This window comes from Limanda limanda, chromosome 8 (assembly GCF_963576545.1).
Source record: "Limanda limanda chromosome 8, fLimLim1.1, whole genome shotgun sequence".
Classification (NCBI taxonomy): domain Eukaryota; kingdom Metazoa; phylum Chordata; class Actinopteri; order Pleuronectiformes; family Pleuronectidae; genus Limanda; species Limanda limanda.
In genome coordinates, this window is record NC_083643.1 from 24,137,774 (window position 1) to 24,165,288 (window position 27,515).

At 41.2% G+C, this 27,515-nt stretch overlaps 1 protein-coding gene across 1 annotated transcript; it reads right to left on the reverse strand.

Annotated features, from left to right (window-relative positions):
* si:ch211-272n13.3 (ankyrin repeat domain-containing protein 26) lies at positions 1–27,339 on the reverse strand. The gene is made up of 43 exons (XM_061076817.1): positions 26,938–27,339; positions 26,564–26,596; positions 25,979–26,267; positions 24,581–24,695; positions 24,303–24,476; positions 23,874–23,980; positions 23,212–23,349; positions 22,804–22,964; positions 22,169–22,205; positions 22,016–22,085; positions 21,886–21,937; positions 21,600–21,796; positions 18,833–19,013; positions 18,143–18,204; positions 17,959–18,058; positions 17,066–17,124; positions 16,917–16,986; positions 16,777–16,821; positions 15,787–16,035; positions 15,584–15,691; positions 15,439–15,509; positions 12,953–13,062; positions 12,196–12,411; positions 11,606–11,633; positions 11,366–11,507; positions 11,048–11,261; positions 10,741–10,924; positions 10,316–10,462; positions 9,640–10,102; positions 8,561–9,066; positions 8,303–8,455; positions 7,975–8,150; positions 7,311–7,404; positions 7,091–7,117; positions 6,631–6,708; positions 6,343–6,477; positions 5,944–6,056; positions 5,524–5,659; positions 5,127–5,417; positions 4,691–4,926; positions 3,505–3,748; positions 998–1,043; positions 1–912 (listed from the first exon to the last, which is right to left on the reverse strand). Exons 3-43 carry the CDS (start codon positions 26,176–26,178, stop codon positions 782–784), a joined length of 6,066 nt encoding a protein of 2,021 aa, XP_060932800.1. The 5' UTR covers positions 26,179–26,267; positions 26,564–26,596; positions 26,938–27,339; the 3' UTR covers positions 1–781.
* Positions 27,340–27,515: the final 176 nt, after the last annotated feature.

Below are 27,515 nucleotides of genomic sequence, written 5' to 3' on the forward strand. Positions count from 1 at the left end.
TTCAGGGTTTTTCCTGTTTTATTTATAACGTTAGAGTCTTCTGTAATGTACAGGCGTCATAAATGTTCATCAATATGTATAGTCTTACAATATTCAGGGATGAAAATGAGTGCATTTCCCTTTTGATAGCCCTGAAAACAGACCAAGCAAAAGTTGAAATGACAAGTGTACAAACGGAGTCACCCTGTTTCAATAACTGGAGAGTTTTCCAGCTCGTCTGATTCAAGTATATCACGGTCATAAAAAAAAAAAAAAGAATAAATAAGAGAATCATCAACACCATGCGCCAACAAATCTAATAACACCAAGACAGATATTGCACCATTTGATGGCACGTATCAAATGTAATATCTTGGTAAAAGAAAATTCATGATGCATACATCAAATACTTATAAATTTGAATTTAGCAACAGCAATATTCACAAACAAAAATCCAAACCACGGCTCTGTATATACAGTATCTTTTCTGCTAATCCAAACAAAACAGCAACAGATGAATCAGAATTAGTCAGAAGGAACAAATACTTTCAAGGTTCTCTCTAATTGTACCCATCAATAATGCAACACACATATATTTCATATACATGTATATATATATATATATATGACTCATGCCCTTCCTGAGTGGTTAAGTGCAATGTGCATTCTTTTTGATTTCTTTCATAAAAGAGGATACAAGGATGGATTGTTATAGTTGCGTGACGAGGCTGTGGCTCTGGCATTAAAGATGCGGCTTCAATGGCTGATATAAGAAGACTTTGAGCAGCTGTGATGTGTGTGTTCAGATCATGTTGTTCTTCTTCAGTACCTCCAAGTACTGCTGTGTGGCCCTGCTGAAGGGGTCCAGCTCCCCCCTCGAGACGGAGCTCACCGGGGACAACTGTGCAGAGGCGACGTCCAGCTCTGCTGTGGCTGAGGACGAGAGAGAGATGACGCCATGAGGCAGGAGCTACAGGTCACATCTCTGATAGCATTTCATCCATGAGACTTTACTCACCGTTGTTTAATTCCTTTGAGATGTTTCTGTCCAACTCACTCTGCATCTGGAAAAAAAGAAAGTTGCAGTTTGAACTGAAAACTGAAAAAAACATGCCTTCAAAATAAATATTCCACAAATCCAAAAAGATGCAGGGAGGATTCTTCATTACCAAACACAACACATGGTAAATGAAAACATTACTGCAGGGAAATCTGAATTATGGTATGCAACACAGCGGGACACGCCAAGCATGCAGGCTCTGCCTCAGTGTAGGATTATTATTTCATGTTGCCTTTAAATCTCACTGCAGGTTCAGTCCACGGTCAACTCAAGTCATCTGCCTCCAGTAATTACACACATGTATAGATAGAGAGCTAGAGACATATTCATACTGAAGATGAATGCTTTTCGGTGAATATAAGAATCTCACATTAAAGTGTTGATGTTGAGATTAACTTCTTTAGTTATGCATAATTTAAGTGTTTTATATATTAACTGATATTTGTTATCAATCTGTTTTCTTATCAGAACTAACCCTGACCCTTCACATTTCCTTTGCCAAATGTCAATGCCTGGATAATAATACATTTGAATTATGTGTGTGAAAACATGTCATGCCTCTCCTACATGCTTGCACAGTACAGTAGTGCATGTTTAATATGTTACTCTCCTGTTTCGTGTTAGAAGACAAATAACCGAATAGATTTAACTCTAGCTAGTTATTCATTTGATCTCAGCTGGTTGTTTTCTCCTGAAAAATCAGAACACACGCTTGTAAGAAGATGATTAAAGGAGACATATTAAGCTTTTTCAGTTTCTTTCCTTGAGTGTGTTATGTCATTTTCTTTGTGAATGTAAAAGTTCTGTAAAGTAAAAAAGACCAAAATCCGTGGTTAAGTGAGTTCCTGTCCTCCACAGAAAACACTGAGCCTGAAGCTCCTGGTCAATAGTCAGGTATGATGATTTCATTTCAGGAGCTAAAACCAAGTGTTTCCAACAGAGGCTGAAAAGAGGAGCTGCATCAATGGATACTATAAGGAACGGGTTTTCCCAACATTAAAGCATTTAAACCTTTTCAAGTAATAAGACAAAATTATGAAACTAAATGAGCATAATAAGTCTCCTCTAAATGAATCTGACTTGATTTATTTAAATAAAATACATACAGGAATGTGGGGCGTACTTAATAACTTAATACAACTGGCTGTGTTTGAACTTCACTGCTAAAATCAGCTTCAGAAGACAGCATGAAGAAAACCAACTGAAAGACTTAAAGAGGGTTTTTATAAGAAGTAAATGCAGAAGAAGTAAGAAGAAATACGAGTATTAGGCCCATATGAAGGAATAATGAGAATAACGTCATATTATTAGAATTAAGTTGTAATTCAGACGAAAGTCGCAATTTCAACAGAATAAAGTTGTCATTTAGAGAGAAAAATGTCATAATATTATTATTATATATATATATATATATATTATAAAACGATATAATACATTTATAATACATTTTAAAAATGTCAATTATGATACCAACTACAAAATACACAATCCAATGTTCCTGCAGGTTTCAGTGGTGAAACATTTTGTTGACTGTTATTGTTGAATTCTCAATTTATAGATTTGGCAAATTTGACTTATTTTTGTAATTTGGCGGATATGTAAGAGATGATAACTTCTTTATGCCGGCTTTGACATTTGCCATTTTAATTTTAAAAGGATTGACCACCAGGACTCAGCTCTGCATCAATAATTTGTTATAATTCTAACATTTGTTGAGTAGTTGTCATTATTTGACAAATAAATACATGCATCTAATTGCAGTAGTGGGAAAGCTCATGTGTTTAACATCTGTATTTTCCACTGTGTAAATCCTGAACGTTATTGTTTACACACACAGGGCAAATAATAAGAAGCTGATTCTGATTAAATGGGAGCAGAGGTTTAAATGGGAGGCCACCAGCACGGTGAAGGCAACAGCAGCCGGTCAGACACTGAGCTCAACACATCTACACACCTGGTTATGAGCCTGGCTGAAGAGAGGAGAGATGAGAGACAGACTTTTGAGCTAGAAGCTAGAAGAGTGAGAAATAGAAGACAGGTTAGAAGTAGAGTCCCGCTACATGAAGCCTTGAGACAGAGCGAAGAAGAAACAAAGTGTAGGAGGAAGAAAATAAGGTCAGGGATTAGAAATCATTTGGGTTTTGAAGGTGTTTTTGTAGAGGGAAGCTGGGCATTAAGAGACTTTAGAAAGCCACCTCATCAATTTCAAACCTGTTTTCTCACAATGTGAAATATTTGATGTGTAAAGTCTCACAGAATAAAACGTCTCTGCGGTGATGAAAACATAACAACACACCAACTGGTCTATAAAAAGCAACATCTTTGAATAACACGTCACCAGTTACACAGGAAAAACACTGACAACCATGATGCTGTGGAAATGAGAATGGCCCGAAATAAAGGAATGAAATATATACTTCAGTGAGCGAGCGAGAGAGAGAGTCGGGATTCATGACTGTACAGACCTTGGCCAGATAGTCCTCCACCCTGCTGTTCTGTGCATCAGTCACAGGGCTGAGGAGGGACAGGCCCAGGCCCAGGCTTCTGTTCAGGGACCCCAGTGTGGCCCCGTAGTTTGCCGGTGAACCCAAAGTGCCCACGTCCAGCGAGGGACTTCCTAGGCTACCGTTTGCCAAGCTGCTGGTGATGAGAGAGCGGCTGCGCTCGTTCAGCAGCTTGGAATTGGCTTCAGTGAGCCGACTGTTGGCCCTGCAGACAAAAAACACAGCGAAGGTTAATCGTGGATACAAATCAGGTTTGATGCCTTTGTCTAATTTTAATACAATAATGCATAATACAATTAGATTTGTTACTTTATCCAAAGGACAAATAGCACAAGCGACTCTTGGACAAGAGGCAACAGCAGTGGTTTTTACAAGATGATTTGTATAAAATCAGACAACTCCAATAGAGCTCAACAGCCTGGTTCCAAAAATCTGATTCATTTTCTGAATAGAGATTTGAATCATCAGCCAAGCTACAAGATTGTGAAGAAATGTTAAATGTTCCTGTGGAAGCCACAAGTTTGGATGATGTCGAACTGTTAAACGACAGATGTTTTTATTCACAGTTTCAAGGAGCAGTTCTACACTACCTGCAATCTGGAAGTTTCAAAGTGACGTCTCTGATTGGTGGAGCTTGCCATGTAAACGTTAACCACAACTACTAAAATCACTAGGTATACAATGGTATAGATCAGTGTTACATTACATTTACTACAGAGCAACCATGAAGTCACTTCCATGTTAATGTCTTTTATAAGGGAAAGAGTCCGAACAGGTGAAAAACAATTTAACATTAAATTCAAGAAGAAGCAATGGGAGGCATGGTACCTTAACACTTTTGTGACAGCCGTGTACCTTTTCCTTTTTCCAATATTATTTTTTCTGTGAATCAAATGTTTTCTGATCATGATTTATCTCGTAGCTCGTCGGCCTGGTTCCAGGCTTAAAAACGCTTTTTATAAAGATAAACTGAAATGGCAATGGAGTAAAATGAATGAGAAAAACTTCCTTCAGGAAACAGAGCCGTTTCTCAACTGAGCAGTCACTGTCAAACATTACTTATATTACAAAAAAATCAGTGATGGATATCAGATTTTGAATACTGCCGGACCTTCTTGTCCCTGTGGTGAGAACAAGCTGGTCTCACCTCTCTAGTTTGGCAGCCAGGGACTTGCTGAGGCGCAGCTCCTCGGAGTAGAGCTGGCGGTATCGCTCGAGCTCGTTGCGCGTGGACTCTTTTTGATTAAGGCTGTCTTGATGGGTGTTGCGGGCGCGGCCCAGTTCCCCATCCAGCTCCCGGATCTTCTGCTCCAGCTGAGAGCGCAGGTTAACCTCATTGGCCGATTTAATCTGATCTAATGCTTCTTGGGATGCTGCCTGGGACTGGGAGATAAAAAAACCACAATCATATTCAATCAGAGGTATACGATCATATAGTCGCTTCAGTAGCAACAACAAATAAGTTATTCAGTAAATTATCGTGTCTCTTATTACACATGGTTTCTATTGTATACACTATTTGTCATTACTAAATTTACTTAAGATTAGGGTAATTACCACATTTTCCCAGTTAGAATTGTTACCTGCAGGAAGAGGTTGACCTGCTCCAGTTTCTGTTGGATCTCTTGCCGGGCCCTCTCCTCCGCGTCACGGCGGTACTGCTCCACCTGGCTCTGCTCCATGTGAGCCGTTTCCATTTGTCGCCTCAGGTCCAGCACCTCCTCCTCGAGCTGCCTCTTGCTCTTCTCCAGCTGGTCGGTGCTGTGGCTGAAGCTCTTCAGGGAGGCCAGCTGATCCTTGAGCTCCCCGTTCACCGTCTCCAGGTGGCTGCGACGAGACGCTTCCTTCTCCAGCTGCCCCTGCAGATCGTCCACCTGGGAGAGGAAATGTTTGAGGTCAAAGGCTGAGGTATAATACTACACCTCAGTGTCTCTGCTACCCAGTGGTATTATTTGAAATCACAGTTTCAGGCAGTCAAACCTTATCTCTCATTCGTCCACCCTCCGCCTGGCTGTGTCTGCCCAGCTCCATCCTTATGCTGCTCATAGGAGAAGCAAAGTCTGCTCCACCGCTGTCCCTCAGTTTCTTCTTAGCAGTCTTTAATAGTGTACGCAACCTTAAACACATTTATGCACAAATACTATAAGTAATCAACAAAGTGAGCACAACAAAAACAAAAACACAAGACAAACACCAGAAATGAATAGTAATTTAGTTTAACATAATAAAAAATAAAAAAACATGTTCTCTTACACCAGATACAGACATTGGTGCACCACAGCCACATAAGCCAGGAAAGACTGCACTCTACTGGATCCTACTTTATGTCTAAATGGAAGGAGAAGGCGCTGCCATGGGTGAGGAGAGCCAGAGGAGGAGGAGGAGGAGGGTAGGAGTCACCTGTACATTTCTTTTTGAAGCTCAGTGTTTCTCTTCATCTCTTGGTCCAGACGAGTGTCTACGGCCTTCTTCTGCTCTGCTATCTTTTTGGCTTTCTTCTTCTCTATTTCCATCTGGAACATCAAGATCAGGAGGGATGGTTATATGATGTTAACGACTCATATTACAACTACTAATAAAAATTATTAGCAGTACAATAATTTAACTAAAGCCCCTTTTGTATTGTTCAAATAACACACTGTTATCTGGCTTTTGTTTGCAATGGGAATTAGAGGGAATACAGACCAACTCCTCCACTGGCAATGGGACAGGGGTCAATTGCCTATCTAAGCATGGTTATGCATGTTACAACACCTACGTACACCCAATAATTTTGGTCTTAAAGAGATTAATGATCACCTGAGTGTTCAGTTCTCCTTTTTCTTTTTCAAGCTCTGCCAGGCGCAGTCCTAATTTAGAACGACTCTTCAGCTCCTCCTCCCACAAGACCTGAGAGTCCTGGGCTGTGTGAGACAGAACACTTTGCTTCTGGACCTAACAAAGAGAAAGACAAGAAGTTTAATTATTATAAATACAGTTGTGAATATCTATATAAAAAAGAGGAAGTTCCAGTCAGATTGTTACTGTGATCAAATTTCAGATTGATCAGTTAGTCAAACATCCTACTGTTCTTTCAGTGCCACCAACCTCTCTATTGAGTTGATCTTCCAAAGTCATCTTACTGCTTTGGAGGTTTGTGACCAAATCCTCCAAATGACCTCTGACCTACAAAAATAAAGTAAGTCATTGTGCAAAGATAATAATTAAAGGTGGTGGGTTTTTGATACAAGAGACATATAAGAGAACATTTTTAGATGGAAGGAATTAAAGTGGATCATGCAGGAGGACATGAAAAGGAGGGAAAGACCCCACATACCAAGATCAGGCTTAGAGGACACATTTTAATGTCACCAAGAAAACCCCAAAACCTACACCAAGCTATTACTACTGCTAGAAGTTTGGATTCCTGGTCGAACAGCTTGTCCAAAAAGCCCACACCAAAAAGTGCTTTTCATTTTACTGCTACATAAAGAATGATTTTATATTTAACATTTATAAAAGAGGTAAATCCACACAGAGTTACTAAGTCTACATCCAAAATACCAACCCCTTCTCCAGGTGAGCAGTCAGATAGCTGGAAAAGATTGGATACCTTAAAATATGATAAAAGACTTGAGACTTTTAAAATCATAACATGTTTCACTAAGTATGAGAATACTGAGATATTGTAAGATGTTTTTGGTCAAACAGAAGTAGACATGGTACCGTGAGGATCCTGTTTAAAATATGGATGTCCATGTTACTGGGTTATGTATTCAGTCACTCACCATGACAGCTTCCTGAGCCCCTTTCTGAAGAACTCCAATTTTGTTAGACTGCTGCTTTGCTGCCGCCTCCAGTCTGGCATTGTCTATCTCTAGCCTAATGGGACATTACATAGAAAACACACATCCGTAAACTGTACATCAAAGTTTGTATACTCCTGACTAAAAAGGCTTTACACATATTAGCTCATGTGATTCTTTTGTTTTATGGTGTTAGTGTAGTTTATATTATTGATTTCTTGAATTTAACTGAAAAAATACAAATAAATAGATTAATCTTTCTCTGAAGTAAGTGTGTGTGGGTCTAGAATCTACGGAGTGAGGACCTTTTGAAAAGTGAGGACCTTTTTAGCCGGTCCGCACTTTGTGACCCCCCTTTAATGGACTGTTTGAGGGTTAAGACTTTTTAGTTTTTTTTTCTTTAGATCTTTCAAGTCTGAAGAAGGGGTCCCCAGCTACGTTTGGCTGCAGCACTGTTTACCCCTGAAACTCCAAATGTGTTTTGTGGACTCCATTACTTCACCTACCCCTCCATCAGCATAGTGGTGAGTAGATAAACCGTGAACCCTTTAAGGTTAGGGTAAGGGGCTGGCTATGCCAATGAGTTTCCTAAGATAGATGTACAAATGTGTGTATGTGTGCGCAAACGGCATATATTTGCAAAAACCTCTGCACAGCTTCCTCCAGCTGTTTGATGGTGGTATCAGAGGCTGCTGAGGCCGACAGCGCCTCCTGGAGTTTCTGAGCAGCAGTGGTGAGCTCCTTTTCCCTTTCATCGAGGCCGCTCTTCAGACTGTTAATACGTTTCTCAGCCTGCACGTGGTGGTCTTCACTCTCCTCCAACTACAGACAAAAACAAAAGAAAGCAGACCATCACAAATACTGATAACTAACTATTTATTTTAGGGGTTTACTTAACACTTTTTAACACTTGCTGGTATCAGAGATATAGTGACTCTACGTTGCCACAAGGTGTCACTGCTCCTTTCCTTTACCTTTCTCTTTAGCCTGTCAATGTCTTTTAGGAGCCGAGTCTTCTCCTCCTCGAGGTCATTGCGATAGCGCGTGTTGACCTCCAGAGAGGCTTCGCTCATCGACAGCCTCTTGAGTGAGTCGGCGAGCTCCTGCTGCAGCTGCCTGAGGTTTGTCTGTGTTCAGGCAGAATCCAGAGAAAGCAAAGATTTATTAGATGTACAGGGAGATCCTCTACTGGCTAGTTAGTTAATTGTATTACCCTTCAGTCTTTAACTTACCTCTCTTTCATTCTTCTCTTCCTCCAACTTATAGATCTGATCTCGGAGATCAGCAGCCTTACTGGCCAGCTCCTTATTTCTCTCCTCCACTAGTTGTACCCTCTCCTCGCTGTCAGAGCGCAGCTTGGACAAAATGTCGCTGAAGCGCTCTTGGGCATCTGTCACAGCACGGTCCTTTGCGACACCTTTGTTCTGGGCCTCCTCTATCTGTTGCCGCATTAACATACCCTCACTTTGGGCTTGGGCTAGCCGCTCCTGTGTGGCCTCTTGGCGAGCTGTGGAGCGGCTCGCCAACTCCCTCTCGGACTGGAGAGACGCTTCTAGCTCCTTGGCACGTGCAGTCGCCTGGTCCTTCTCCCGCTGTAGGACATCCAGCAATAGGCCCTTCTCCGTCAGCTGCAGAGTGACCCGATGCACTTCATTCTCCAAGCTGTTCGTAGAAGCCTCTGCCTTTCCCAGCTTCTGGGACAAGCAGCTGACCGTCTCACGCTGAGAGGATGCTTCAACTGTGGAGAACATTTATTAGGAGTCATTTAAAAGCTCTGACTTATAAAAGATTGCAAACAAAAATATCACACACAGCCAAATAATCCAACAGACCATCAGGCTCATTCTGCAGCCAGTTGCCTGCTTGCATCAAATACTATGAATGAAAAACAACAATGGTAAAGCTAAGAGAAGAGATTTGTTTTCATAAAGAGGTGGAACTGTTATTGACAGTAAATGTTTACAACATTTTGCCAAACTTCTCCATTGTAGGTGCTTGAAAACTCTGGAGTAGCCTTATGGTTATGGCCGTCATGGTAGAGAGTGATACTTCCTTTATGTAGTTACACTCCAAATGGGTTTGATTTAAATACAGTAAAGAATATGCCAAGAGTGGCAACCATAGCAATAGTTGACTACGTCAAATCTGTTTCTCAGTGGCAAATAGGTAACTTTTAAATTTGATCTTCCTTCAAATGGATCATAAAGGAATGAAGCACATTATATAATTTAACACACTTTGGATTTATGAGTGTTATTAGTTATTAGAACGTTTAGTACGGCATTACCCAGCCATCTAATCTGTCACTAACCTGTGAGTTTGTCTTTCAGACGCAGATTTTCCTCTTTCTCCCGGAGCAGAGTTTTCTCTGTGTCTGCGTGAGCTGCCAGGCAACGCTCAGCCTCCTTTACTGCCCCGGCCAGTCGGGTACGAGTAGACTCCAACTCTACATCCAGAGTTTCCCGAGTCTGCCGCTCATTTTCCAGGCGGGTTGTGATCATAGCTAACTCAGACTTCAGGGTGGTCACTTGGTTATTGCAGTTGTAGACAGTTTGGGTCAGGGCGTCCCTGTTTAGTTTGAGATCTCGTCGAAAATCTTCTAGCTGCTCCTTGAGAGCTTCGTTGTCCTCCAAAATGTGGCTCTCTTTGAGATTGCTGTTGGCCTGCGACCGCTCCAGGTCAGTTCTAAGGTTGGTCAGCTGCTCCTGGAAGGTCGCGTTCTGCTGAAGCAGCTCCCTCTCCCTGTCACTGGCTTCAGTGAGCTGAGACAAGGCCTGTTATTGACAATAGCAGAAAAGCATGTCAATTTTGCCTCGAGTTGGCTAGGTTCTCTTTAAACTTTTGTCTTCAAAATACATTATTTATCCCCGGAATTTTAAAGATACTAATATGAATCTTCTATCTTCAACACAACACTGTATCACTGTTATTTTACGATATACAGGATGTTACAAATTGATGTATAACACGATGAGTACCATGATTACCTCGTTGCTTTTGCGTCTATTTCTCTTGTTCTCCTCCTCTATCTCCTGCTGTTTATGCAGATGACTGTCGAGCAGGTTCTTCTGCAGCATCCTTGCACTGCGCTCCTGAGCCAGCAGTCTCTGGGTCTCACTGTGGTCCTCTTCAAGCTACATACAACATAACCCATGGAAGAATCACATATACTGTATGGACAACAAACAACACTTGCACAAGATAACATACTCCAAAGCATCATGGTGTATTCTAAATAAATGATGTAAGGAGTATTACTTAATGTACAAAATACATACTGATTGTATGAACTGATCTATGAAAGTATCTTAAGTCAACTCAAGATGGGCTCTTCTAACATTCATACTGATTGCTATCAAAATGACACAAACCAATATTATTGCAGTGAAAACAGAAAAATGTCACACTGAACCTGTTTCATGTTGTTGACCAGTGTTCTCATCTCCAGCTCCAGGTTCCTGAGAGTCAGCTCTACCTTCTGTCTCTCCTGAACCTCTAACTGATGCAGCTCCTCCGTCCTCCTCAGCTTATCTCTGGTTGTGTTGTACATCATGGTGGCATTGCGGCGATTTTCCTGCTCCTGTTTCAGCTGAAACCTGTCGCACGCAAAATACAAACAGGCATAAGAGTTACAACAAGAACTGTAGGTGCGATGCAGAAAATATGAGGAGAGACCAGGACAATGTTTCAAACTTTGGAGGAAAGGAAGTAATTCTCACTTGAGGTTTGTGACTTCAGTTTGCAGTTCCAACTGATTTCGCTCCAAGGCAGATTTAAAATCTTTAACTTCCTCGAGGGCGCTCTTCAACTCGGCTCTCTCCATTTCCAGCTGGCTCACCTTCTCTGCCAGGTATCCATGGCGACTCCTTGCCTTTTGGATGGAGCGCTCATATTCGTGGAAAATGTTCTGCAGCTTCACCATGCTCCTCGAGTCTGTGATATGATATATTGAAGTTTTTTAAGGAATCTTTAAATACTTTATCTCTTTAAAAAGGCACAACCATTAGAATTTGATTGTATTTGACCTGATTCAGTACCTAAAGTAGCTGAGTCAAGCTTCTGAATGAGGACAGATGCATGACGATAGCCTGAAGTGGGAGAGTCGATGTCGTCAGTGGCTGTGTCTGACGACTGAGTGAGCTCATCAAAGTCTTCAGCCAACTCCTCTTCTTCTGTGTTCTGAATATGAAAACAAAACATGGACTTAATGTTCCGTTTCTTTGTATTGTGTACATATGTTTAAAAAATGCAGTTACTAGGTAGAATTGGAGTTTTACCTCATTTTTTGGTTTTCTGCTGGTTAACCTTAGTCCATGAAACACAGTGAAGAGATACAGGGGTTAATTTGGAAAAGTAATGTGCATTTTAAGAGCTGGATTAAGAAGCTGCTGGAAGAGTAATGGTATAATGCAGTATACAGTTCCTTTTTTAGAAAATCAGTGGTTAGTCATGCAGTTATGTAGGAAGATAGTCAAAATCAATTAAGATTGCAGCCTAATCATCACCCACCACCGACATTGTAAAGGTCTGTTCAGACTGAATGCAAAGCCAATTTCTATCGGATATATATATAATATCTGTAGTAGTGCAGACCAGGTCTGGACCACTAGAGCGTGATGTAACTTACCAAAAACTTTGTTTTCTCCAGTCTCTTATTTTTTATATTTTCTCTATTAATTCATTTAATCAGGTTTTGAAAGGTTTCAAATGAGCATTAACGATTTGTTTGCATCGAGTCACTTCTTTCCATTGACCTTCGAAGCACTGGTGTCAGTACATTTCACCTTGACTTCAGCCTGAACTCTCATTACAGGTTAGTGACAAAGAAGTGAAACTGGTACACAGACGTGGCATACTGCATATATACCTTCCTTCATCGTCCGACACGTCACTTAAAGTGCTATCGTCAAACACAGAGAGAGGATCTCCGTTAACATGGGTGTTGGTCTGAGGGGCTCTGCTGCGCCGGGCCCCTCTGACCAGCTCCAGCTTTAAGGTCTCTTCTACAGCCTGTCCCTCCTGTTTGTTGCTACTGTGGCTCTGCTGGAGCAGGAGATGTGATTGCTGTGGTGCCTCATTGGTGCTAAAAAGAGCAATAAACCTGATAATCAGTGAGTTGTGGCACTTATAAGTATTGCTGATAAAATGTCATGAAATATGGTTTAACCCAGTAAGACCTAGGGTGTCAGATAAAAACGCACTAACATTTCAGCATTAATTAAGCATTAATGTGCCATTGAAGAATAAGTTAGAGAGATCACACACATGCCCCTTTTATACAGAGATCCCTTTATATTGGTATTAGAAGACCCCTTGTTGAGCTTCTTTACACCGAACCATGCAACCATATAATGCCGCCCTAGTGAGTGATTGTAGATAGAATAGTGGCTTCCTGGAATCAGAGGTGTTATGTGTAAAACATAATGAGACCGTGAACAAAATGAGTAATAACCTAAAAGATTAAATCAGATTTTTAAATTTGATAGAGTTGTGGAAGTTTTGTTTATGAAATTATAAGGGGGATACATTTAACATCAGGGCTAACAAATGTACAATAGGAAGAAAAAACTGCAGGCTGCTGTTCCTGCTGAATTGCTCCAGTTATTCTCAACAGGGATCCTAACCTGCTCTCCGGTTTCTCAGTACCCGGCTCTTCCTGGGTCATTCCACCAGTATCCCTGGAAGCACTGGATTTTTGCACCTCCGCTACAGTCTTTGTCATCTCTTTCCCAACCTGAAAAGACAAAGGCAAATATTTGATAACTCGACTTGTGACACTCATCCTAACTGGAAAGAGTCGGGGCCAGCCTTTTAAGATGCAGTTTGTGCGTGTACTTGCCCACTTTGTCGTGCATAATTCAGTGTAACCCCTCCCATCTGAGACCTAACACCCAGTGTGCTTACTCTATTTGACATTTTCAGTCAGTCCCTAGGACGCACAATTCCATACACTGCAATGCTCGTGTCAATCTGTTAAACTGAATTGTGCCATGTGAATGGTAAGACACAAAAACTAGATGACGTGGAATTCAAAGGTTATTTGTGAATTCCTTGTGCCCTCAACACTTCTTTAGAATTAGTTGTTCTCTGTGCGAACAACTAACATGTCAAATCATGTGTTTCAGCAACACTCAAAAAGCTGGCAAAAATCACTCTTGTCAATTTTAATACGATGTGACTCACTTAGTCACATCATGCATTAATAGAGAACAAATCACAACTGCACTTCTTTCAAAGGCAAAGAAAGCATCACCTAGTTTGTACAACATAAAGATACATGCAAAGTCCATGCATAATGAGAGACAAGTCACAACTGGAGAACTCGCAAGACTTTCTGTAGTTTTGGAAAACAATCAAGAAATACTTTTGTTTACTACAAGTCAGTACCCAAAAGCTTCTTGAGCGCAGCTCAAATGATCTGCAGCAAGATTTAAACCCAGTTTTACATGTCTTAGTTATGGACACACAAAAAAACGTAAAGAGAAACATGCAAGATTAGATCTTCTACTTGAAATCAAACCTAAAGAAAAGAAATATTAAGACATGACTGACAAAAACAAGACAATGAACTTTTAACATGAAAGTCATGAGGTGAGGGGATGATGCTCGGTCAGTTTGGCCCTTTGGAAACAGCTGATAAAAAAGAAATGAAATTAAGGACATGAATGAAAAAAGAAAAAGAGAAAGAGGTGATCTAGAAGGGTCTATGGGAGGGGCGGCCATCGTCTACCTCTTTCAGGAGTTGGGCCTTTTCTTTCTCCAAATCCATGAAGACAACCTTCAGCATCCCTACCTCAAGTTTAAACCTCTCCAAGTCCTCCTCCAGCTCCTCGTCAGAGACACCAGGAATAGATGCTGAATGCCTTCTTATTAAGGGGGCGCAAGAGCTAGTGGCCTCCTCACGATCCTCTTCTGAACGTGCATTGTTCACCACAGCTCCCTTTAGATCAGCAGTTTGGTCCTTTGAGATCAAGTCCAAATGTTGTTCGTGGAACGGCCCTTGTTTGGTCTCGTCCTTTAAAAATGAACCACTGGTAAAAGCTGTGCTACCCTGATCTCCATAGCAATTTCTCTGTGCTGTGGTGAGTTGTGGTGAAGGAGACCTGCTCTCCTCCAGAGCATCATCAGTGAGTAGCTCTGGCCCCTGGTGCATGCTGCCGCCACTGACCGGAGGCGGAGCAAGCTGCATCCCATCTTCACACCGAGAGTTGCCAGGTGAGTCTGTCGGCGAGTCTTCCAGTCCAGACTCCCTCTGCTCAGGTATGGTGAGAAGGATAGTACTTCTTGCTCTAGCTGCCGGGCGCACAATGATTTCTCCTTCATCTTCATCACTGGACTCTTCTTCTGAAGAAGTAGATTCAGCTGTGGCCTGCTCTTCTTCTGCAGCATCCTCTGCAGAACATCTTGAATTAAACAGTTCCCCAAACTTCTCTTTTAATTCACCAGCCACGTTCTTGAAGGTGGATTTTACTTCCCGTTTCTCCACCTCTACCCAGAGATTCTCGTAGCGTTTCTCCCATGGGCAGTCTTCACCTCCTCCTTCAGGACTGGGTTGATCTCTTAACTCATCACAGTTTTCTCCTACACGGCCTGATGGCCATGGTTTATTTAAACCTAACTCACATGTATCTCCTGTATCATCTTTCTCCTTTGATGGCATGGGTTGACAAGGAAAAACACAACACACACAAGACAAAAACGCAAAAACCATGTTTTGATTTTAAATGACATACACAACAACACTGACATGAACGTGAAGCCATTATCACTTTCTACTTTCTATGTTAGAAAATTAAATTACAGTATTATTTTTGAAACACATTAACCATTGACCACAACAAAAGCTAATCATCAGAATTATCATTCAACAGTGAAGTCAAAATCTATATTCACAAGCTGCAACTTCTTTGGCAATAAATGCTTATCCCCACATATGTTATACTCACATAGAAGTATACATATTTGCAAATACATACGGTATGATAATGAATTTGTATTTCTCCTATGATTGGAAAAGCATGGGAGATGCTGTTTTGCCTGGGCCTGAACTTGATGAGGAATGAAAATATGTTAAGATTGTGATACACAGTATTTTTTTTGCATTTCTCACCTTGTGCTGAGGCCCGTCCAGCTCTTTATCTGTTTGTCTGTCTCTTGCCATTGATGAAACTTCAGGAGAACCTAGGGAGACAGAGTGTCTTTATTAGAGGGCATGTGTGCGCAAAGGCAAATTTAAAAAGAGCTGTGAGCCTTACCTGGTTTAACTACTGCCTGATGTTCAGATGTGTATTGCCACTGATTGTCAATTTTGTCCGTGATGGTAGAAGCAGAAGGTGCTACATCTTCTGGTTCCCAATCTGATTCTGAATGAGCGCAAATCAATGAGAGGAACAGAAAATGTTATCCTATGTCTGTAAACTGATAAAATAAGAACATGACAGGTCTTACTACACTTTACCTTCTTCACTTTCTGGTTTCTGAGGCACCATCTTCCTTGCCCGAGGTTGAGGATGGGGTAAGAGTCGCTGGGGTGTAAGGCTGATGCTCCTCTGTGGTGGTGGGGGCGCTGCCGCAGTAACATCTTCATCTTGCTCCTTCAAAGCTGGATGGGTGCATTCCAGGAACTCATCGAGGCCAGGGGAGGCCATTTTACGACCTGGCAGTGTTCTCTTGCTTGCCGTACTGGCTGAGTCCCAGTCAGATGCATCTGTGACATTAACACAAGAAGATCCTGGTAAATAAACGTAGAGTTTTGGTAGTCATTACCAAATGTGACTGCACTGACTCTAGTACCGGATTTGTGCAAACCTCCATTTTACAATGCACTTGTACACGACGATGGGATGTGCTATAAAACTATTGTCGTAAACTGGGGTCTCAAAAAAGAACTACAATTAACAGTAAATAAAAATAAAGTTCTATTAATCTAATCAGCTAGTTTATATTTACCAACCTGGTTTTACAGCTTCAAGACGTGTGATGAAACAAACATACAAACAATAGAATGGTCAGGCATGCAAGCAAATGTATAACTCCCATCAAAAGCTTCAAACAGTCAGCAGCTCCTGCGTATTTAAAGGTGAAGCTTATATTGAGTAGAGATGTCTTGTTTATGCTTATTTTTTATTGAGATTTAAAACTAGTCACTTTTTTTAATGTTTACGCTGTTTACATCTAAATCTCTGGAGGTTTTGAGCACCTGAAACCATTATGGTGTAATTGTCTGACTAGCACCTCTGCTTGAATGTTTCCTCGAACAAAATTTGATTTGCTGATGCTTCCAGTGCTGCAAGAAACTTCAGCCATATGCAGCAACAGCATCATGATGCAACGAACCACAATGCAGTTGGCAACATGTCAGAGCTAAAAAGTCTGAATGTGTAAGCATGGCTGTAAACCGATGCCGAATCAAAAACCACCACCCAAAAATTAATAAAACTTATTTTACCTTCAAGATCATCAACGTCACCCACACCAAGCTCTTCCATCAAGTCTGTAAAAGAGGAATACAGTACTAAGAAAAAAACTCATTCTTTATGTAACTTAACCATTTGGAACTATACAAATCTTGATTTTTTTTTTATTTACCTGTCTTTCTGCCATTATTTCCTTCAAGTTTGCTCAGAACACTAAGTGGTTCCCATTTTGGCTTTTCACTCTGGTAGACAGAAAAAATATTGCTACTTTATTTGAACAGATCACAATTTTCTTTCATTCCATTTAGTTGCTGAACTTACCTCTTTCTGTGTAATTTCCTCTTTAGCATCATGTTCTTTCCCAATATCATCGTTTGCAACTACAGAAGAGAAAAGACATGTTAAGTTTGAGACGACACATTCAAAACGATCAACTCCTTCTGTGAGAAACGGAACATCAATGTGATGAAGTTATATGAGTTTGCCAGAACGTTGTGAAAACAAAGCATTCCCATGCAAATGTGCTCATGGGTTAAACAGCATCATGACAACAACATGGTTAGACAGCAGACGAGCATTCGGGTTCCCGTGTTCTGGTTTTATTGGGACACAAGTTCAGCATCAGCCAGGAATTCTGAAAACACTTGTAGCCATGGGTTAATATTATTTAAGCCAAAAGATAAAAGAACCCCAAAAAAGCTGAAGTCAAACCTGTGGCCCTTTACCGCCCAATTTTGGGAGAATGGGGTTCATAGGTAGCAGGAGGAATGGAGTGGTGTGTGCTGCATGCATTTTCTTCTAATGATCATGAAGTGATAGTCAGGCCTCTGGTATGGTCAACATGCGGTTCTTCAGACCTTTGAGTCAAGACATGCATTTACCCCGGCTGCCTCTTGGCCTGTCTACACTCCTCCGGGGAACTAGAGCGACCATCTTACTGCCTCCTTCTCCTCTTAAAAATGAGGGGATATAAAACAAGTCTACAAAAGAAATGTAACATATTGTTCGCAAGGGTGTTTCTATTATGCATTTCAAATTCTACATATTTGCTGTAAACAGAAAGCTTTAACCATTAACTACTGATAATATTAATACATGCATTAATGCAGATTTTTTAAGTTTAATAAAGGTCATTGTTTCTGTAGCATGAAATGGTGCCTGGAATGAGTTGATTGCTTTAAAAAACAAAAGGAATTAAATCAAATGCAACCTACTCTCTTTATTTGCTCCTTCAGCAGTGGACGTCTCTTCTTGATCCTGAGTAGGCAAGCTTTGTTTCTCCACATGTGGCATATTGGTGTCTTCAGAACGGGACTGGAGGGGTAAAATAGGTCTTAATGACAACACATGTGTAACAAACATTTAATCCTACATGGTGATTAGAAACATGTACTGTACCTCAGAGTCCCAAGAATCGTGCTCTTCTTCTCCCTTCTCTAGACCCAGCTCAGAGAGGAAATCTATTCAACAAATGTAAATGAAAATGAAACTATTGAAAAGTAATGCAAATCAGTCCATTATAGTTAGACAGGCACAAAAGCTTCAGAATGAGAAACTGCAAGGAACTATTAACGCTATCTTTTGGATTAATAATATTAACGCTGAGCCCCTCAACTTTTGATTTGACTTAAAATCCTGGGGCTACAATGAAATCAATTAATGTCAAAATAATTATTTGATGTAGTGCAGTGCTGATTGTAAAACTGCCTGTTTGGAATGGGCGGCTTGCTTGGTTTGTGGTAATGGTGGTTGCAACTTTCACTCTGAAACTATAAAAGGGACCTGCAGTAATTGAGCTGCAGCATTTAAAGACTGGCTGCATGAGACAGATTAGATTAGTTTATTTTTTCGTTGATAATAGAATTAATAAGAGGAATGAGGACTGGGTAGTTTTTTCAGATTATGTTTGATTCAAATCATAACTTTACTGCTCAGAAGGCAGATATTATTCTCATTCAATTAAATTATGTAATTTTACTAAATTATCTAACAACGCATCTATGTGTCTCAGTGCCACCATGTTTACTGTTGTTATTATATTAGTAAACACAACAGCTTTTCTGTGATGATAAATGATTTGCCACTGACCTCTTTTCTTATCTTTTTCTGTCTCTGGAACAGTTGAAGCTGCACCAACAGACTCTCCACTCTCACCAGGCTGATCGTTTTCATCTGACATTTCTCCTTCCTCCTCATCCTCCTCCTCATCATCTCCCACCTGCTCTTTGTCGTCATTATCATCATCCTCATCATCAGTGGACTCTTCGTTCTGTGTTAAAAAACATAGTTTAAAAATCACATGGCATCTCTGATGAACAAACCAACAATAACCATCTGAAAGAAAATGGCGATGACACAACTACATTATTTTTACAGTCCTCTTCTAGCAACCACATTACACTAGATAAACTGCTACTAGTACTAAAAACAACCTGTTGTATTCCTTATTTACCTGAGAGACACTGTTCTTAATGTTTTTGGACTGTTGATGTTTCATGCCTATTTTCTCTGCTTCATCAGGCGAGTCTAAATCAACATCGTCAATGTCAGTCTGAGGTAACACTGCATCAAAAAACGTCTTCCCGTCATTCCTTTGGTCAGGAGAGACCTCATCATCTTGATTTTGCTCTCCATCGATGTTGTGTGATGAGGCTCTTGTCTGGGAAACACAGGCACTGTTGTCCTCTAGTGGAACATATGCCGTTAATCTGGCTGCGTGTTCCTCATCTGACTTCTCGCCTCCATCAAGCACGTTATCAGAACCGTCTCCCGCGTCAGACACTTTGACTGTGGCGCTGGCAAAATCGTACTGCAACCGCTGGTCCAAGCTGCCAGAGTCCTCACTTGACTCCTCATCCCTGGGATCGCTTTTTATAACATTGACCAGCTTTTCTTCCTGGGGTCTGGTAGACTCATCATTTCCAACAATAACACATTTTGAATTTTCTTCATTGTTTTTATGTCCATTACCTACTTCGGTTTCTTCCTCTAACTGCTTGTCCATTGCACTTGTAGGCCTCGATTTGGGTGACCTCGCACTGGCAGGGGTAGAAAGATTCATCTTCAAAAAGCCGCCCCTGTCCTCAACTTCATCCTTTGTCTTCTGCTTTTCTGACTCATCACTTTCATCGTCATCATCCCAACTACTGTCATCCCTTTTCTCTTTGTCCAAGACTAATTTTCTCTCCATTTGTGAGGACTCAAGAATTGAATCGCCATCATTATCTGGTGTTTTATTTCTAGTTGTGTTTTCATCATCGGGTACAAGTGACACTCCATGGGGGGGACTATTTGAATCTCTCTTATGACTTCCTTTATTTCCTTGCCAGGAGCCATCAGAATTGTGCTGCTCTCCAGTCTTGTTCGGTGTTACATTTGCTTTAGGAACTTTACCACTAACCCCTTTACCTTTAGTGCAGGAGCCAGCATCATTTTCATCATTTTCATCATTTTCAGAAGAAGAACTCCACTCTGATACATCTACTGGTGCTTTACCTGGTCTGCTTTTAGACTGATGGACTCCTGGAGAGGATTTAGGTTTCTCTACCATTTGCTTTGGCGAGACGCATTTAGTAGATGGCACCACATGTGATGAAGAATCCCAAGAGGTATCCGCATGGTCTTCATTCGACTGAGTTAATTTACTTTCCTCATTCGGTGCTGCTGCTTCTTGTTGTAAATCTAATCCTCGAAAATCACTTTGCTGATCGAGCATCTCCTTCTTAACCTCATCTTCTTGTGGGAGATCATCGTCACTGTCCTCTAATGAAGACCCCCAGGACGACCTGCGTTTGTCCTCTTTGAGCACTCCTTCTTTTAATCCTGTATCATCAGAAGCATCAGAAGCATCATGTGTATTTTCTGCACAAACCTCAGATAAAACATTTTTTTGATTAGCAAGTACAGTGTTGCAACCAAATCCCACTGTTCGATTATCCTCGTCATTGTTGCTGTTGTTCCTGACTGTATCACCACTGTTGTGTTTATTGCTCCAGGAGTCATCATCAATATTATCCTTTTCCATTTCTCTCTCCAACTCTTCTTCCTTAATTTTGCAAGGTGACAGAGTCTCTGTGCCATGCCTGGATGGCATACGACCTCCTGTTGAACCCAGGAGTAAAAATTTGTTTTGGTCTGATGACCCAAGGCTGTCATCCTCATCAGAGAACTTAGCCTCGACCCTAATGGCTGACACGACACAGTCGTCTTCTACATTTAATGTTTTTAGCATTGCAAATCTTGGAGTTCCAACTGGGCAGACAAGGCTGGTATTCTGAATATCTGTTTTGGCATCTTTCTCTGAGGCATCTACTTTATCAGGAGTAGTTCCATCGCTGTCAGAGATGTCAGTGGCAGGTACCTTCTGACTATCAGCATAGTCAATAACGTTAAGGGCAGAAGCAACGGAGGGTTTTAAGATGTCTTCATATTCAGAAGTGTTGGCCTGGACAGCAGCCACACAGTTGCTGTCATCCTCCTCACATTCATTTTCTTCTTCGTCCTCTTCATCATCTTCTTCATCACTTTCTTCATCATCTTCTTCTTCTTCTTCATCATCGTCTTCTTCCTCCTCCTCCTCTTCTTCATCCTCTTCATCATCGTCGTCATCTTCTTCTTCTTCTTCTTCTTCCTCCTCCTCCTCTTCCTCTTCTTCTCCAACTTCCTCCTCAGAGTCCTCTGCTTCAGGGCTGCCCTCAGGAAAGTCTGATGTTCCTTTACTGCTTGATGGTTGCTCTGAGTCTTTGCTTTTCCCCTGCTCAGCTACGCTGTCTGCTTATTTTTGGGCATTCAAGACAAAAGGAGAGAAAGATGTCACAGAAACGCAACACGCAAAACTTTAACAGAAATATTTTACCTCTCTGTAGCTAGGAAGAGGGGTGGAAGTCGTCTTGGGTGCTTTCGAAAGGAAGGAAATGGGAGTGGGATCTACAGGTTTCTGCAGAGAGTTGCTGGATGGTAAGGTTTTTGGGAGGGATGGGATTCTCTGGACTCTACTTTCGCTCTCTGGATCAGATTCTGTACCGCTCAAGGATCTGTCAAGCAGTGCAGAAGCTATAGGGTAGGCAGGGACAAAAGATTACTATATAAACTACTGTGTTGACACAGAACAAAAGAAGTGAATGTTGAAGGATTATTTGTACCTTCGCCCTTTTTAGATGCAATCATTCTGCTTAGGTTTACTTTTTGTGGTTTCTGAAAGACAGCACAAGTGATGGTCAGAACAAAATTTTATGGGTAAAAAAATACTAGGAAAGGGCGGGTAGCACCAACCTTTTTGTCTAAAACCAATTCGTCATCATCTTCAGATGAAGGCCATTCATCAGAGGCACTTTTTGAAACCCTTAGGAGGGAGCAAGAATGGTTTGAGCTGGGAAATCAAATTTAATTGGAAGTTGCAGATCAGAAGAACAAGACTGTGCTCACCGACTTAGTGACTCTGACTGAGAATTGTCTTCAAAACCTGAACAAAAGAGGAATTAAAATCAAATCAAAAAAACGGCTTCTATTAGTTTTAAAACATTCAATTTGCGACATCTTGAGAGGATCTCAATTTTAAAAAGATGAAAAAGTATTGGACACACAGCACTACAATCTAGGCCACATATAAAAGTATTTCCTAAACCAGTGATTCTCAACCAGGGGTCACCACATAATTTCTAAAATTACATATTTTGATCTGTAAGTTGTTTTTACATTGAATTAAACTGTGGGTTAATAATTATAGTGTGGCCAAAAACCCCTTCCCACTTCCCCATCTGATCAGATAGGAGCTGAAGAACGACAACAGTGAGTGACAAAAAAAAAAATCTAGATTCAATAGGTTCATTTCTGCTGACTTTACTGGTAGGTTGCAACTCAGAAAGGTTGAGAACCACTGTCCTAAGCTCATCTACATCAAGTAATACCTCCCCCTGCTTCATTTGCTCCATGCCCTAGATCCAGTCAAGAGGTAATGCATGAGGAATGAATGAAATAATCAGAGTCAATAATGAATAGACACAATAATATCCTCACACTACTGGCATTTACTGTTACATGACAACAACTTGCACTCCTACCATCTTTGTCAGTGGCTGGCCCTCCCAGAGAGAAGCCTGCTTCCACATCTTGGAAAGGACTGCCAGACGCCCTTTTCTTCTTCTTCTTGCCCGGTGCTTGGTGTGACAGGGAAGGGCCATCGCTCCTCTGGGTGCCATGCTCAATGATCAGGTGGGAACAACTGCAAGATAGAAAAGACACTGAGGATGTCGTAATGTCACATGCCTCCATATGCTGCTGGGATTTCAGGTGTGTAAATGTGATAGTAATCTGAGAGAAAAATGCGATGAATAAAGCTTAAAAAAATTATTCCTAATAACAATCATTGTTTTGTATCAGTTTAATTTTCCAATCACACACCACTAAAGCATAAATTGCAAAAGAAATGCCACTCCAAGAAAACAAGTGCAGAGAAAAGAGCAGCTTACGGATGGTGCCCATTCATTCCTGCGTAGTCATCAGCTGACCATCCTTTGGTATCCTTTAGTGTTGTATTTGCGTTGAACCGCAAGAGGAGTCGCAACATAACGATTTGTCCATTGCCAGCAGCTATCATTAATGGGGACCTGCAGATAAAAATCAATGATAGCAATATATACAACTGTGAATAAGAGACCATCTTGTGTTTGGTCTACGAGAACAACGTCCATCTACATGTTGACATTCTGACCCAAGAGTAGTAATTGCAACCTTGTTACATGATTAATGATGGATAAGACCATAGCATTCTTCAACCTCTGCTTTCATTTTGACCTTAACTCAGACAAACAACTGTAAACATCTGCCCAACTACTCACAAACCCACAGATAGTACACCGTTTCCTCTCCACTTCAACAGTCAATAAATGAGATAGTCTTCACTTCCCAAATTGAAACACTTAACACTTAACTTATATCTACCGACCAAAAACCATCACTTTGCTCAAATGAGACAGGGGACAAAGCGTTTGTCCCCAATTCATTGGGCTTTAGTCTAAAATTTGTCCCCAAGACATTCAGACAGACACATCCGCGAAAACCAACCCCGCTGTCACTGCTGTTAAATAGTTACTAAGCAACATTCAAATCATTAGATGTTTATAATCGTTACCTTTGGTCTTGGTCCAGCAAATTCACATCAGCACTCTCGTTGAGGAGAAACTCAGCCATCTCAATATGGTCCTCGCGGACTGCCACAGTCAAGGGGGTAAATCCTTCCTAGAGAATGTATTACAGTCAACAAACTCATGAAATGGAGACGTGTCATCAGAATAGCAATACCTAATCCTGCGTGGAATGAATGAATGAATGAATAAATACATACAAATATACATACATACATACATACATACATACATATACACACATAAACAAAACATGTAGATTGTTTTTCTGAATATCATTCATTTACAATACCTTACAGAAGCCTCTACTCAAAATTCAAATAGTTTATCTGAAACCATGATATTAACTGTGACTCTCCTAACGTATGACTTATAGCTGACAAATAGAGCTGTGTTGGATAGAAAGACAGAAGCACCTTGTTTGGGGCGTTGATGTTAGCCTCATGCTGCAGCAGCAGAATTGCGAGGGAGATGGATGGGATGTTTGCTGATAAATGCAGGGCTGTATTGCCGTTGATGTCCACCAGGTTCGGGTCGGCATGATTCTCCAGCAGCATGCTCACACATCGCTCATGCTGGCCCTGCACTGCCTGATATGGTCAGGAATCAACACGAATACAGAGTAAGGCGGATACAGCTTAACACAATGTAGAAAGATGATCATCAAAAATATAGTATCATCATCCAGGATTACCTTCATTAAGGCAGATCTATTTTGATTGTCACATAGGTTGAGCTTGGCTTTGCTTTCGACAAGGAATTGCACCACCTCCACATGTCCACTGGCACAGGCGATATGTAGTGCAGTTCTGTAATAGTAAAGCAGAGAGTTTCTTATATCCAAGTATTCAGGCTCTAACTAAAGCACTTTCACTGACAAGGATCTCCTGTCCAAATTATATCCTGATTTTAAGTTATATTACTTCACTACAGAGTTTGACATACTACAGTATTCATAGGACTTCTTCTTTGATCATGTTGATCATTGTGACATTATATTATATTCATATGACAGACACTTTTCCCTGAAGAGACATACAATTAGGCCATTATTTGAGCCAGAACCCAGAGATGACTTGAGTGATAGTTACTGGTATACAATGCTTATAAGTAGTTACAGCAATCACGTTATAGAACATGTATCGTTTAATTTGCAAATTAGTTGATTATATATAGTTATATAGGTATACAGATTCTGACATGTTGAGCACCTATCATCTTTTCCTTATAACAAGCTATTCAAAAAAATTGCATAATGCACTTCACTTGCAACACTTGATTGACATATACTCATTGTAAACGGTAACTTAACCCTATACCCTGAAACGTAAGTTGAAAAGAAACAAAGGGGTGTCATTTACATTTGACTCATTTTGCTCACTCAAAACACCTGGCAGTTCGTTTTTACATTTTACTGCACAACAACCCAGCTATATTTTATGAAACACTGCATACTGTAAGATATACTTAACAATTAAACTTTTTTTTAACCTTATCAATATTAATATTTCAAAAGTGCTAGAAATAAAGCAACATATTAGTATTGCTGTGTTCACGTGTGGGGGACAATTTGACTGTTTATTTTTTCTGCACAAGTCATGGAACGACTTTAACTATATCTCTTGATTTAAGGGATTTATTTGTCTGTTGTGGAACGCAAAAATGGATTTGGATTTTATATAGCGCTTTTCTAGTCTGATGAAGACCACTTAAAGCGCTTTACAGTACAGTTTCACATTCACCCATTCACACACACATTCATACAGTGCATCTACTTGCTGCACTTTGTTATTCTATGGGGGGCTATTTAGGGTTCAGTATCTTGCCCAAGGACACTTCGGCATGCAGATGGTTCAGACTGGGGGTCGAACCCCCGACCTTCAGGTTGGAGGACGACCACTCTACCCCTCAGCCACAGCCGCCCATGCATGCCCAAAATGCACTGATACAACTTTAAAATAATTTATACAAGAAAATTAGAGATAAAACAAAAGCATTTCATAAAATATCCTGTATAGATCTATTTTAAAAGAACTATTCACATAAGACCAACTTCGAAGGAAGTGACAACAGCTGCTTTAATCCCACACACCTGTTCTCCTTGTCAAGTTGATTGACATCGTTCTTTTTCGCAAGCTGCCTCAGTTTTGCCACGTCGCCCGTCCAGGCAGCCTTGTGAACCTTCCCCAGGTCCTTCTCTTTCAGTTCATAGCCAAGGGAAAGCACACTGCCGCTGTCAGGGGTACCGGACGGGTGTTTCTTTTTCTTGGTGAAGCTGAATATCTTCTTCATCGTGCACAGCAGCACAACACTGCCTCAGCACCTCCACTACCTGCCACTCATCTGGGGCTGGAGGATCACCGCGGGTGGCTGTCCCATCCCTAAGAATAAGACGTGCAAAGCGGATTAGAAGCCTATAAGGCTGTGCAGGGGGCACTGCGGTTTGCTATATACAAGATAGAAATGAGGACCAGCAATACTGATCTCTACACGGCCATTTAAACTGACGTAATGATGGTTTTAACCCACACAAAAACCATAGATCTGGTGCATGTAAAGGGAAGCCACATGCATAACGTTGGAGTATCTAATTACTGAAGGTGAACACAGCTGTCATGCTAACAGCTGTGTTTCAGTGCATGCTAAGCTACACGTAGCCTGGTTTTCTGGACCATACCTCACAAGTCGTCCTCTTCCGCGTCTGCTGCTCCTGGGTTTGATAAAACATGTCAGCGACTCATTTCTTCAGTGTTTAACACGCACAGAGCCGATTATGTCCACATTAGCTACCGATCACACACAGCGTTGTTCATATGCACGTAGCGTTATATCTTGTGGCGTTGTTACCATGGTAACTGAATGTATAAATGGCAGGCTAACGTAGCCAGCCTGAGGTTCGTCCTCTTTGCCGGTGTTCAGAAATGTGTCAACATCGTGTTGTGTAATGAACAGACCCACATCTAATACCACCGTGTCGAAGGAGGAAGACCCCGAGCTTGGGTCAATCATCCTTATATTTACGAGTATGTGTTGCCTAGCAACATCACCTACCTTCGGCTGCCTCCGTGCTGCGCCTCCCACGTCGTCACTTCGCAACCGACGCAAACCGCCACATTTAAACAGGACTCGCAGCAGAGCCGAGCCCGACAGGCTGAGACACCGCGGCTGATCTACAGGAGACTTTAACTCATGGACATGTGTCCTGCTCCTCCGGGGACAGAGCAGCGGCCCCTGGCTAACCTCGGTGGAACGAAGTAGCCCTGCTAACTTACTGCTAATTAGCACAGGATTTAAATCAAAGCTGAGCTGGCTAATACGTTACTCAGCAGGATACGTTTGAAAGTCATACACATAGTGTGGAAGTATGCTACCACAACTCGGGCTAGCACTTGTAGTCTAACAAACAGCAGTATCTAAACTCTAACACCGACCTGTTGATTGTCAGAATCACAGAAGTTTCACGGGGCTAAAGCTAACGAGGATTCGCTCAGAAGAAAATCATGCTAGCTGTTGGGATTTCAGGGAGCCAATCAGAAACGGGTTCCCGCTCCCGGCTGCTTAGCCTGACCAATAGGAGGCTGCGGAGGGTTAAAGGTTGGTTGACGGGACACAGTTGTCTGTTTGAGATG

Excerpts from the sequence above, each read along its gene's own strand:
- si:ch211-272n13.3 (XM_061076817.1), bottom strand. The coding sequence starts at position 26,178 with ATGAAGAAGATATTCAGCTTCACCAAGAAAAAGAAACACCCGTCCGGT. Across the intron at positions 22,086-22,168 it reads CAGTCAGAGTCACTAAGTCG|GGTTTCAAAAAGTGCCTCTG; the intron begins GTGAGCACAGTC and ends CTCCCTCCTAAG. Across the intron at positions 11,262-11,365 it reads GCTTGACTCAGCTACTTTAG|ACTCGAGGAGCATGGTGAAG; the intron begins GTACTGAATCAG and ends ATCATATCACAG.